At 45.5% G+C, this 13,632-nt stretch overlaps 1 protein-coding gene across 1 annotated transcript in view; it reads left to right on the top strand.

Moving 5' to 3' along the window:
• The first annotated feature begins 8,110 nt into the window (after positions 1-8,110).
• ANK3 (ankyrin 3) overlaps positions 8,111-13,632 on the top strand; it is a 388,986-nt gene continuing 383,464 nt past the window's right edge. Inside the window, exon 1 of the mRNA XM_079975546.1 lies at positions 8,111-8,339. Within this exon, the coding sequence (XP_079831672.1) occupies positions 8,268-8,339 (72 nt within the window). The 5' untranslated portion in view covers positions 8,111-8,267. The remainder of the gene's footprint in view (positions 8,340-13,632) is intronic.

Here is a 13,632-nt window from a genome sequence, read left to right as displayed (position 1 = left end):
CCAAAGAAACCTGGGAATTGTAGATTTGAGAGAATGCTGAGAAATCTGGGCAATTTTTAATGGCTTTGCAAAAGTATGATACTTAGGATTTCTTGGTTAGGTAGCCAAATGTGTTTGAAACTTGTTTAAATATTTCATGTAGACATGCTCCTTGGTGGTCTTTTCTCTAGGCCAAACACACCCTGGTGGTACCTCCTTTTCTGGTAGGATTTGCATTCTAGTCCCCTTGTTACTGCATTCCTCTGAATGGCTACAATGCTGTAGCATGCATGTTTGTTTCTAGTCGGACTGTCCCCCTGCCCCATTATAGTGTAGGCCTTGTATCATGGATAAGAATCCATCAGTGTAGCCATAACAAGTGTGTTTTATTTTCTGACCAGTAGGCAGCTGCAAGAGTCAATGTAGTCTTGTCTTTAAAATTCATATTATATTCCCCTGCAGCAATGGCATCTCTGTAATAGAACATAGAAAGTATATTCTGTCCTTTACATAATGATGAAGCTAAACCAAAGCTGAGAATATGAATTAGGTGATTTAAATCAGAACTATGTGTTCATTATAGTTCATACAGCAGAGGACACGGAAACCATTTCTAGTAAGATTGCCAAAGGATTGGTGTGTAGCGTAGCCTGGCTACACGTTTATTTGTTTAGTTCGCTTTCTGGACATCTGCCTGAAAAAAATGTGTGGTGGTTTTTGCACATCGCCTTTAGTTATTTAAAAAAAGTACCAGACACCCAAGTTAACTGTATGAATATATAGGTTTGCTCTGCCCCAAATCTCTCCATTGAACCCACCCCAAACCACTGGACTCTCCCTCCAAACCAGCCAAAAGCAAAAATCCCCATGGTCTCTGCACTCAGAGGGCTCTCCTCAAGAGGTACTTTTCTTTTTATGGTTTTAAAGAACTGACAACTCTAATGCTTGGGATCTTCAAAAATTGCATCTTGAAAATTAAAAGTTGAAGGAGTTACTGTGTCATAACGGAAATATATAATTGCATAAATGAGGAAACCCATAACTCTTATTTTCATTGCTACATAGCTAGGCAGGCCATTTCCCCCTCCTCTGATAGGAGCACTACAATACACTGAAGAAACAGTACATTACTTAAGCATAGTTCCAGTCTAACATTTTTCCTCATGCTCTGCACATAACTCACCCCAGTCAGTGCATTCTTCTAAGTCAGTCATAGGCAAACTCGGCCCTCCAGATGTTTTCGGACTACAACTCCCATCATCCCTAGCTAACAGGACCAGTGGTCAGGGATAATGGGAATTGTAGTCCCAAAACATCTGGAGAGCCGAGTTTGCCCATGCCTGTTCTAAGTATAACTGGCTACTGATTTTTAACAGGGACCACCATCCTTTGAGCTCAGCGAGGGCTGGGTGGCCAGAAAAATTGGCTCCACACACTAACTTTGTCCAGACCAATGGCCAGGGCCAAGTGTAGCGGCAGGAGATCCGGGTGACCACCTGGAATGTGAGATTTGTGGAGGTGCTTAGAATTCAAGTATCCACTCAGCAAATGGAACAAACTAGAGAGAGAAAGGGGTCGCTTGCCAACCAGATCTATACCACACATTTAAAGCACATTCAATGCACATTTAAAGTGCATAGCACCCCCCCCCCCAAAAGAATCCTGGGAACTGCGGTTTGTTCAAGGTACTTGGAATTGTAGCTCTGTGAGGGGCAAACTACAGTTTCTGGGATTATTGTGAGAAGTCATGTGGTTTAAATGTTTGTTGAGTGTGCTTTAAATGTGCAATGTGAATCTCTCTATTTCTGTTTTTCAGGAGCTTGAAGTGACCTTACCTTGGAATCCAAGCAAGTGGAGGCGGTGGCTGCTATACATAAAAAGGGGAGCCCCTAGACTTGGAAGCTATGGGGGGGGGGGAATCCCTCTGCATCTGAACAGCCAGTTAAATAGAATGGTTCTTAATTTAACTCCATTCACTAAATTAGAGATTCTGGTGGAACAGTTCCAGGTGTCACATAACTTCTTTTTGTGTATTGTGTGCTGCATTTTGACAAGTAGCCAAGTAATACCGGGACAGAGAAGCGGGGAGAGAGAGATGGAACAATTTATTGTTAAGGGTTGAAAAGTAAATGGAGATAAAAGGATGAAAGCTAGCCAAATGAAGCAACTCTAAATTAGTCACTGATATCATTTGTAGACTGTTATAATTACATAGGGCATTTAGCAGTAATTCTTGAAACAGAGCTGAATGATCTTTGCTACTTTTTTATTTTCTATTTTCTCTTATCTGCGTGTAACTCAGCCCTGCTTGGTGTAGCTGTAACCTGGAAACCTGAACCTGTTTAAACAGATACAATTATGCTGCGCTGCACTGTATGCCGATATTACCTGACGACTGCAACACCGTGCTTAATCCTGCACACACGCTATCTCCATATGGAGATGTTAACCGGGAGGATGCAGTACATGACGAGCTCGTTGTTAGAGCTGCCGGTGCTCTGCGCTAATAAAAACACGGGTTCTCTGATGCGTATAAATTATGCAAATTCAAAACATGTATTTATTCAGCTATCCCTTTATTTATATAACACAATCCTACGTGCATGCCGCTTTGCAAAGAACAAGACAGGCAGATCCCTGCCCCTCGAGGAGCTTGCAATCTAGACATACAGAGGTTGGCTAAAATGGGAAGGATATGCAGTTATTTCAATTACACATAATTTAGCTTACGGTATGGTAGTGGGGGGGGGCCAGGGAGATGCTCCAGAGGCAACCTGGAAAAGGTGGGCTTTGAGGGGAGGGAGGGGCTTGAAGGAATGGATGGAAGTATTTGGCTGAGGCATTCAGGGATGCAAGAAGAGCTCTGCTGGATCAGGCCATTGGCTCATCTAGTGCAGGTTCTCACAGGAGCCAACCAAACGCCTATAAGAGGCCCACAAGCAGTGCCCCCTTGAGCGCAACAGCTCCCACCCCCTTCCCCCCCCCAGCAACTGATATGCAGAAACATATTTCCTCCCAGACTGGAGGAAAGTACATACCTATTGCGACTCTAGTCATTGACAGCCTTATTAACCATTAATTAGTCTAGAAACTATTTTATAGCCAAACAAGTGGATGGCCATGACCATAGTTGGAGGGCATGGGTTCCCTCCCTGTAGTTAGTGTGGCCTGTCTTTGTAAGGGACATGCCTAAAATGGTGAAGGGCCCCTGACAGTTAAGTCCAGTCACAAACAACAATGGGGTTGCGGCGCTCATCTCACTTTACTGGCCGAGGGAGCCGATGTTGGTCCACAGTTTTTCCGGGTCATGCGGCCAGCATGACTAAGCAGCTTCTGGCAAAACCAGAGCAGCACACAGAAATGCCATTTACCTTCCCGCCAGAGCGGTATCTATTTATCTACTTGCACTTTGACGTGCTTTCAAACTGCTAGGTTGGCAGGAGCAGGGACCGAGCAACGGGAGCTCACCCTGTTGCGGGGATTCGAACCGCTGACCTTCTGATCGGCAAGCCCTAGGCTCAGTGGTTTAGACCACAGTGCCACCCTTTAAGGGACATGCCTAGTCTATAACGAAAGCTCCCTTCCCCTTGCTGAGAGTGACTCCTTCCATATCTCAGTGGGAACCTTCATCTTTCCTGTGTCCTAGCTGCTATCCTGAGTTGATTTTCTACCATTCGCAAATACTACTATTGAAGCTTTCCTGACTTCTGTGGCTTCCTGATGTTAGGGCAGCCCCACTGCAAGGTTTCCTCACATGGTGAAGATTTTTCCCATACCTACACTTAACTGTTCATAAAATGGTCTCTCTTCAAGGACCAGCATCTCATAATGCTACAGACTGAAGCTATATATCATGTTGCTGTTTTTAGGTTCAGTGAGCATCCAGCTCAGAAGTTTGGCCACACACTTGGCTGTTTTTCATCTCCGCCCACTTCCCCCCCCCCCCCTCTCTCTCTCTCCTCTCTCTCTCTCTCTCTCACACACACACACACACACACACACACACACACACACACACTGAAGCAAAGAACAGAGATGCCATGCTGCAAATAAGAATGGTATGTAGATTTTGCAGGGATAGGCCGAACCAACGCAGTCCCTTGGGGTGTGTTTCTTCATTGCACAAGTAAGGACGCAGCAAAAGGCACCACAGCAAACTAGGAAACATTCAAGCAGCCCATGTTTTCAGATGCAAAGGGGCCTGCCTGGTGTTTTTACATGAGTAGAATGTGTGCTTTTATTTAAAATGCATCTCTGGGTTATTTGTGGGGCATAGGAATTCGTTCATTCCCCCCCCCCAAAAAAAAAATATAGTCTGGCCCACCACATGGTCTGAGGGAAGGTGGACCGGCTGAAAATGGTTGCTGACCTCTGATCTAAGAAGAAGCTCCTAAGTGAACAGAGTTGCCAGCTCTATCAATAAATATACCCCTCCCTGCCAGCTGCTTTTCTCTGGCAAACATCCTGGCTGTGAGTAGGAGATTGCACAGATAAAGGCAGGTCTGCAGGGGGGATGGGTTAAGTACCCACTCATTCTCCACTGTAAAATTCCCCCTGCACCAAACTTACATCTGCTGGAAAACATCTAGACCTCTCTCTCTTTTCCTCATTAAGAGGGACTTTCCTGGATCATTGTTTCAGACAGATCTATCTTGGCCTTGTTTTATTAGCCCGTAGAGAACAGCAGGAGGACAGTCTTAAGGAAGTGCTGAGCAGTCACACATAATAGTTTCCTGGATCTCCTTGCCAGGAATAATCAGAATCCTTGGGAAACCTGCGTATTTGCTAAGTTTTGAATTCTATACCTTGCTTTTTGGCTAAGCTATGATATGGGGTGCAACCCACCAAGAGCAGAAAATGCAGCCAGCAAATCCAGTTGATCTGGCACAAGCAAAACAGAGATTGGATCGATTGTATTATGCTGGTCATATCTTTTGCTTCATTAGCTCCGAGGCTGACTCAGAAAATGGCAGAATCAGACAGCGTGGACATATCTTCCTGTTGATCTCCAGGTGTAGAACACTGATAAAGGCTTGGAACAAATGTCTCAGTACAGTGGTACCTTGGGTTACAGACGCTTCAGGTTAGAGACTCACCTAATCCAGAAATAGTACTGCGGGGTAAGAACTGTGCTTCAGGATGAGAACAGAAATTGTGCGGCAGCGGCAGGCCCCATTAGCTAAAGTGATACCTCAGGTTAACAACAGTTTCAGGTTAACAAGAGACCTCCAGAACGAATTAAGTTCTTAACCCGAGGTACCACTGTATAATAATACTTCATCTCCACTTTCATTCTGTAGATCTACATAATGCCAGCTGCTACATATCACAACAACGGCTTCTGTTTTTTCTTTAAAAAAAAAACCAACAAGGCTGACTATGGTAACTAGGTAGGTAATCTGACCTTTGTTAGTATTATAAACAAAGAGTGCCTGCACTTGAAAGAAATTCTAGAGTAGTAATAAAATTGAAATCCGATATGCTTCCTTGGGAGCAAGTACCACTTAGCTCAGTGCTAAATGTTGTGCTCTAGTGTGGTGTAGTGGTTAGAGTATAGGACTGAGACCTGGGGAATCAGGGTTCAAATCCCCACTCACCGTGAAACTTGCTGGGTGACCTTAACTTACTTCACAGGGTTGTTGTGGGTACTGAGAAGTTGAAGAAGCTTGTATGCCATATTGAGCTCCTTGGAGGAAAAGGTGGGATATAAATACAATTAATAAATAAAATAAATCTAGCAATAAAAGGTGCATGTTTGCAATCAAACTGGCTTTCAGCCCCACTGCATCCATTTCATTCAGTCATCACCAGCAAATTACTATCCTCTCACTTCACACATTTGATGAAGTAGACTATAGTCCACAGAAGCCGATACCATATTAAATCTGTTAAGTATTTAAGGTGCCACAAGACTCTTTGCATTTGCGGCAAGAAAGCAAAAACTACTGGCAATTTTCGCCAGTGAGTTTGCACAGAATTGCAATTGTATACTCCATGGTGTCAAGAGACTACATTTTATGTAGTAGTAAAGCCTCAGCGCCTAGGGCTTGCCGATCGAAAGGTCGGCGGTTCGAATCCCTGCGGCGGGGTGCGCTCCCGCTGCTCGGTCCCAGCGCCTGCCAACCTAGCAGTTCGAAAGCACCTCCGGGTGCAAGTAGATAAATAGGGACCGCTTACCAGCGGGAAGGTAAACGGCGTTTCCGTGTGCGGCTCTGGCTCGCCAGAGCAGCGATGTCACGCTGGCCATGTGACCCGGAAGTGTCTCCGGACAGCGCTGGCCCCTGGCCTCTTAAGTGAGATGGGCGCACAACCCCAGAGTCTGTCAAGACTGGCCCGTACGGGCAGGGGTACCTTTACCTTTACCTTTTTAACATGAAAGGTTGGAGAAAATCTGCTGATACAGGTTTGGTCAAACAGCTGCTAACACTGATCTAAAATACTTCTACTTGGAAGAGCAATTTGTTCAAACAAGACATTATTCCAAGTCAGGAAAGTATGCTTGCAGCCTGATTGGCCAATACTTCCCCAGAAACCCAAGTCTAGCTGAGTTGGGGCTTACTCACAAAGACATGCGTACAGGATTGTGTACGTGTGACTCTGGAAATAAATCCAAATGTAAACATGTATAAGGGACATAGGCAGGGTCAGGAATAATGAGGTTTGGTGAGCAGCCCCCCATGTACCATACCTCCCCCTTTGCCCCATTGCTGGACCCCTGCGGAAAATATGCTGTTCACTGCTCCCTCCACCCAGCATATAACTAAACCATAACATAACATAAGGTCTGTATAGTTAAAGCTATGGTTTTCCCATAGTGATGGGATGGAAGTGAGAGCTGGACCATAAAGAAGGCTGATTGCCGAAGAATTGATGCTTTTGAATTATGGTGCTGGAGGAGACTCTTGAGAGTCCCATGGACTGCAAGAAGATCAAACCTATCCATTCTGAAGGAAATCAGCCCTGAGTGCTCACTGGAAGGACAGATCCTGAAGCTGAGGCTCCAATACTTTGGCCACCTCATGAGAAGAGAAGACTCCCTGGAAAAGACCCTGATGTTGGGAAAGATGGAGGGCGCAAGGAGAAGGGGATGACAGAGGACGAGATGGTTGGACAGTGTTCTTGAAGCTACCAGCATGAGTTTTACCAAACTGCGGGAGGTAGTGGAAGACAGGAGTGCCTGGCATGCTCTGGTCCATGGGGTCACGAAGAGTCGGACACGACTAAACGACAACAAACATAACAAAATTGACCTTTATGGATGGTCAGCATGAATCATAAACTAGGAATTAAAAGAAAACTGCTGTCTTAGCATGCTGACTTGAAAATTAACTCTACCTCTCCCCCAAGTCAAGAGGGCTGGTGTAAGAAAATATGTTTAGGCTAGAAGTGTTAATGTGAACACTTCCTTATTCCTTTTTCCAGAAATCTAACATGTGGGATCAGGGGTGCCAGCATGAATAAAAGATTGGAGGGGCCCAGGTGAGCCCCACCTGGCATAATCAATCACGTGATGCGGCACATGCACACATTTGAATGGCAATGCCTGTCAACTCAAGTATTTTATGGGGGGCAAAGGGACCTCGGCCCCTAGGAGTTGGCTCCTAGGCATGGGACAAAAGCCTCCTTGTCTTGAAATTCACTTTATGCCCCCGGATCTCTCTGCCTCTGTTCTCTCCCCCCCCCCCCCCATGGACCCGGCGCGGGTACTTTTGAGGTGGTCTTTTGACAGAATGAAACTGAGCCCAGACCATCTATCCCAGAGAAGGGGTTGGCGGTGCCTTGCATCCAATAGTCCATCGCGAGACTATTTCAGGAGTAAGCCCGGCCACCGGCTCCTCCGCGCTCTTGTGCCAAAGCCCAAGAATCCTCCCCTTGGAGAGCGCTCCGCGCGCCGGCTGCCAGCCCACCTGGGCGAGCCCTTCACCTGGGCGCCGCGCGTGGCGTGGCGTGGCGAGGCCGGGCCCCGCCTCCCGCTCTCTCCGGAGCTCTGGTGTGTGTGGGGGGGGAGGGCGGGGCCAACGAGCTGGGAACTTGCGGCGGGTCTCTCCGCCCCCCCCCGCCTTCCCAGGCTCCTGCCTTAACCTGTTGGCGGCCCCTGAGGGGAGAGAGCGGCGCTCGCGCTGAGGTAACCCGGCAGCGCGCTTGGAGAACTTCCTCGAGCGAAGTTGCGCGCAGCCCGTGAGGGAGCTCGGCCGAACTGGGCTCCTGCTCGCCTCGCCTTTGCTCCACGGGATAAAGAGGTGTGTCTGGGCGAGAGAGAGCGAGAGAGAGAGCGAGAGCCTTGCAACATGGCCTCCTCCTCCTCTCCCTCCGCCTCCGCCGCCTTTTCTCCAGGCGGGGATGCCCGAGAACTGGACCAGGTGAGCCACCGGGCGGCCCTTTCCCCCCCTCTCCCCCCACCCTCCTGTTTCTTCGTGAACTTTCCCTCTCCTGCGTCTCTCTCGCTCTCTGTTTCTTGCCGCCTTCTGAAGCGCAGTGACCTTTCCCTGCTGCTCTCCGAGGAGCCGAGGGGTGACTCGAGGCGTTGGTCACACCTGAGGCGAGCGCGAAGCTACAAGCCTGTCGGTAGCCGCGCGGAAGCCCCCGAGGCTTGCTTCTGAGGAGAGGCAGGCTGCCGCGTGTGAGGCGGTTCGCGCCCTCATCCCGGGACTCAGTCCTGCTTCCCACTGAGGAAGCAGCGTGAGGAGGGCAGCGCGTTCTCGGGTTTCCCCTACATGACAAAATCCTGACCTGCAGCGAGCTTGAAGGGTTTGAAGCAAGGAAACCAGCGAGGACTGGGATAGGATTCTTTGTTTATCCCCACCTTTTCCTCTGAGGGACTCCAGGCGGCTTACAAACAAAAAGAAGAACCCGCTAAAAACATTTAAAAAGTCATTTTTTTAAAAAAAGCAGTTCACCATTGATAGAATTAAAGCTATATAAAAACTAGTTTTGGCTTAGCCTTAGCAGGGACTACTTTACTTTTAATTAGTATCCTTGTGCTGCACAAATAAAATTAAGAGCAAGAGTTAATGGCTTAATTGACAAGAGATCCAAATCTATGAGTTGTATTAAACTAAGTTTTACTCAGAGTAAGCCCATTAATAAACATGGCTAAGGGAAGTCTGTTAATTTCAACAGATCTATTCTGAGTAATACTCAACTGTGTTAAGTGATCCAAATTCTTAAGAGAGTGTTTTCTGGAAGTGTCTTGCTGGGTCACCCTAAAGTCCATTCAATCCAGTATTTGTTTGTTTTGAAGCAGGTTCTCTTCACTGTTAAGCAGATGCTAGGCTGGAGGTCCACATTGGCAGTCTATATTCTGTCAATCTCTGTGTTAGAAGTTTTGTGCTCTTTATAACATAATAGTGGGTGTAGTTCTCTTTGAACCTGCTGGCTCTGTGTCAAATGCAATCGCACCTGTAGCTTCAGGTAAGCCTTGTCAACAGCATCGCTTGCCTGGGAGGTAAAGACACTACTAACTGAAGAGAGCATGGTGGCAAATCCAATAAGAACTTATTTGAAAGGAAATTACTTTGATCTCAGTGGGACATGCTTGCAAATAAACTTGCATATGATGGGACTGAGAAACTCTCATTGCAGTCTTGCCTTGTGCCTGCAGTGTGCTTGAATGCATAAGGAAGCTGAAATGTTAGTGAAGGGGTTTCGTTAAATACAACAGGAATTTAACTTTGAATGTTGTTCAGTAATTTGTATGGAATGTGGTCCATGTTCTGTGGACCATGGTCACAATATCAGAGGGCCTGTTAATGCTTCTGAGTGTTGTTTGACTGTCCTGACTGAGTTAAAATCTGGAGGCAAACTCTGAAGACTGGGTTAGCACGCCTGTCAAGTGACTTTCCCATGTTGTGCCTTGAACTGAATCAGTTCCAGCTTTCAGGCAGGTCTTTCTATTTAAGCTGAGAACATCCCTTGCACATTTTACCACTCACAGTTGAATCTTTGGGACAAGAGGGGGATATCTTTCCTTTTAGTGAGGCGAACCTCACGCACAAACTGCTTTGTGTGTGGCCTGGATATATTCCCATTGCTTTTGATGTGGGACCTGAAGGACCATCTTGCAAAAATACAGTGTAATAGTGGCATTATTTGAATTACTTCAAACAGAATGATAATGAAGTCAGTTTTTAGTATGTGGCATAGATGTGCACCAAGTGGGAAAATCCACTTCTTGGGAATTAGCAGTGAATAAATTTAAAGCTAAATGGACAAGATTTCTTGCACTGGTATTGGAAGCTCACTAGTTTAAACTGTGTTTTGTATTAGTATTCCAAAGAAACTAGTCACCCTGCTAGAGTGCAGGGCACTCTACTTTTTGTGGGTATTGCTTGTGTATAACAAATTACTTAATACCTGGTGAAAGAATATAACAATGTTTTTGTTTCCAAGATGTACCGTATTTTTCGCCCTATAGGGCGCACTGGCCCATAGGACGCACCTCATTTTTTTGGGGGGGGGGAATGAATAAAAAAAAATTATCCCCCCCCACCATGGGGCTGGGGCGGGGGAAGCCCAAACTTCCCCCGACCCCTGCCCCCAGCACAGGCTGCTATCCGCAAGCCTTGCGAGCCCGGCGGCAACTCCCGCCGGGCGCGCAAGGCTTGCGGACACCTGCGCGAAGCACGGGGCATCCTCCAGAGGGCACCCCGTGCTCCGGGCTGCAGGCTGCCGCCCACAAGCCTTGCGAGCCCGCGGGAACTCCCGCCGGGCACGCAAGGCTTGCGGACAGCTTCCTGAAGCCTGGAGAGGGAGAGTGGTCGGTGCGCACCGACGCCTCTCGCTCTCCAGGCTTCAGCGAAAACCTGCATTCACCCCATAGGACGCACACACATTTCCCCTTCATTTTTGGAGGGGAAAAAGTGCGTCCCATAGGGTGAAAAATACGGTACTTCTCCTTCCTCTTCACTTCAGATTGGCTATCAAGCTTTATGGTGTGGTTTGAGTCCATTATTGTACCCGGTATAAACAATGCATTTTTCTGGAATTAATCACAACTTTCCTTGAATTCGGATTAAAGCTGCTCCTCACCTCCATCCTTGGTGCCAAAAGTTGGTTTATATCTACTTTTAATAATTGTGGTGTGGTGTGTATATTTCAGAAAAGTAATCGATAACAGTATTTGAGATACTGTTAAGGTTTTAAATATCAACAAGATCATCTTTGTTTTTCTCTTTCTCCACAAGAAATGATTGTAGCCTGAAATAAATTGGGACAACATTTTTTCACTATATACCTTGTTTTACTGTTTTTCTACTCTCCGCTATACAGAAAAGTGTCAACAGTCTTAAAACACATGAATCAATTTCAAGTCTGAACCACAATTACAGTGGTCCCTCTGGTTACGTACTTAATTCGTTCCGGAGGTCCATTCTTAACCTGAAACTGTGCTTAACCTGAAGCACCACTTTAGCTAATGGGGCCTCCTGCTGCTGCTGTGCCACAGGAGCACGATTTCTGTTCTTATCCTGAAGCAAAGTTCTTAACTCGAGGTACTATTTCTGGGTTAGCAGAGTCTGTAACCTGAAGCGTATGTAACCTGAAGCGTATGCAACTCAAGGTACCACTGTACTACAAATGAGAAGCCCTTCCAGAATGGTGGTGAGACATATGTCAGAAGCGGGGATGACATTTCCTCATACAATTTGACACGAAGCTAATAAATACCCACAAAATACTTCTGTTTGTCAAAGGTTGCAATGTTACAGGGTCATAGGAATGAGTTTTCTGTCTGGCTTTAGTTTTCCCATTGGCATGATTTGTCTCATTTTACTGGATCCTTTCGAAGCTATCAGTTCTTCAGGTGTTTAGGGTTGTACCCCAATGCTTCACTCTCTGCTCTGTTCTTAGTGGTGTAAGTTAATTTGTGGGCATTGGCTGTGTGAGTATGCTCCTTTCACTCTTTGGTTGCTGATGGTTTTTCCCACAATGTCCCTCCTGTCATCACTGTACATTTGACAGATATACTGACCAGCAAATCAGATTCTCACACAGCAGTATGCCTTGCCCTTCCCAATGTTTCATGCAGGTGTCTGCCTCATTCTTACAAAGAAGCAAAATCAGTGTTTCTTTTTAATGGTTGAAAAGCTGCTTCATGGAGAAGTGAGCTAGTGGCTTCATCAAGTTCTAGCCTATCAATTGAAACAATAGGTTTCAACTGAGCTCGCTCTGAGGTAGAAGGTCATACATATGACCAAAATAGCATGAAAGCACAATGGCTTCAACCCTAACATTGTATACCTCTGGATCCAACTTATTCACTATTCCCCTTCAATGATTTATTGATTTTTTAAAAATGATAATTTGTAGAAAAAACATTTCCAAGTGGTATGCAGCAAATTAAAAGTAGAAGAAAGTATAAAATACCAAAAAAATGCACAAATCTGAAGGGCATACAAAATGAGAATGAAAGGCAACGTTGTTACTCCTCAAAGACTTGTCTGAATAAATGTTTTTAACAATAACAAAAAAGGGGAAAAAACACATCACATTCCACACATGTCAGAAGGGAGTATGTGCCATAATGTGGGTGCCATCTCAGTGAATGTGCTGCTCCAAGTAGTTGTCCAATGAACCTTGGAGGTGAGTGGCACCAGCAGGAAGGCCTTTACCAGTGACCTCAGTGACTGAATAGGACATATGGAAGGAGGCAGTTTCTTAAACAGTCAGGCTCTAAGTTGTTTAAAGTTTTGTATACAAATGAAAAAAATATTGAGCTTTGTTTGGTAGCAAATTGTCAACCAGTTATGCCTTTAGTGAAACAATGGACCAGTTTGGATGATATTTGTGAAGTTTAATGCCCAAGCCCTACACATGGACTTGGGGGGCTGACCACGCCTCCACCACCTACTTGGGGATGACCCATCCCATCAAGGTGACCTTCACACATAGAATCCTTTGTGTGTAGGTCAAAGTCAGATGGCAGACTCCTGGATTGCATGATGTTGGCTCATGTACATGGGATTATACATACATAGGCTCCATTTGGTTGGGGTACCCTGGTATAGATGGTAGAGGCAGGTGAGCATGCTAGCTTCACATACTGTATAAGATTGGAACAGAGTTCTGAAGTATTGTGCAAACCCAACTGATATATGGATATGTTACTATTACAATAGCTGATGGCCCCAGCAATGCAAAGGATCTAGCACTGGCCTATAATAATACAAACATTTTCAGATGAGGCTTAAAATGGCTTGCCATTGTAAAAGAATATATTGCAATGCAGCACATTTTTATTTCTCCTCTGCAGTCTATATCAGGTTGACAAAAATGTTTGTTGCAAATAATGCTTTTTAAGAGTTGCGTGAAGCCAGGAAATTTCTACCTATCCTTTGCCACCTTATGCTTACATAACTCAGTTCTTCTTCAGCTATCATTGATATACCACTGTCTTTTGGTCTAGTGTGCACTGAAACCCATTCAATATATCTTAAGGTTCATTTTGCATAAGGCCTCATTTTATTAGGTTGTTCTGCTGCTAGACAAGCTACTGTTGAATAGTTCCTGCTTTTTGAACTGTTCTGTAATTACACGATTTGGGTCTCAAGAGTAAGACACAAAATATAATGTACTTATACACTGCTTGTGGTGCTAAACAAAACCTTTCCCATTAAGAAGAAGAAAGAAAAGATTTGGATATGTGATAAAGCATAT

This window comes from Podarcis cretensis (genome assembly GCF_951804945.1).
Source record: "Podarcis cretensis genome assembly, chromosome: 5".
In the NCBI taxonomy this organism is placed as follows: domain Eukaryota; kingdom Metazoa; phylum Chordata; class Lepidosauria; order Squamata; family Lacertidae; genus Podarcis; species Podarcis cretensis.
Note: the sequence above shows the minus strand (reverse complement) of the source record. Positions and strands in the feature narration are given on the sequence as shown.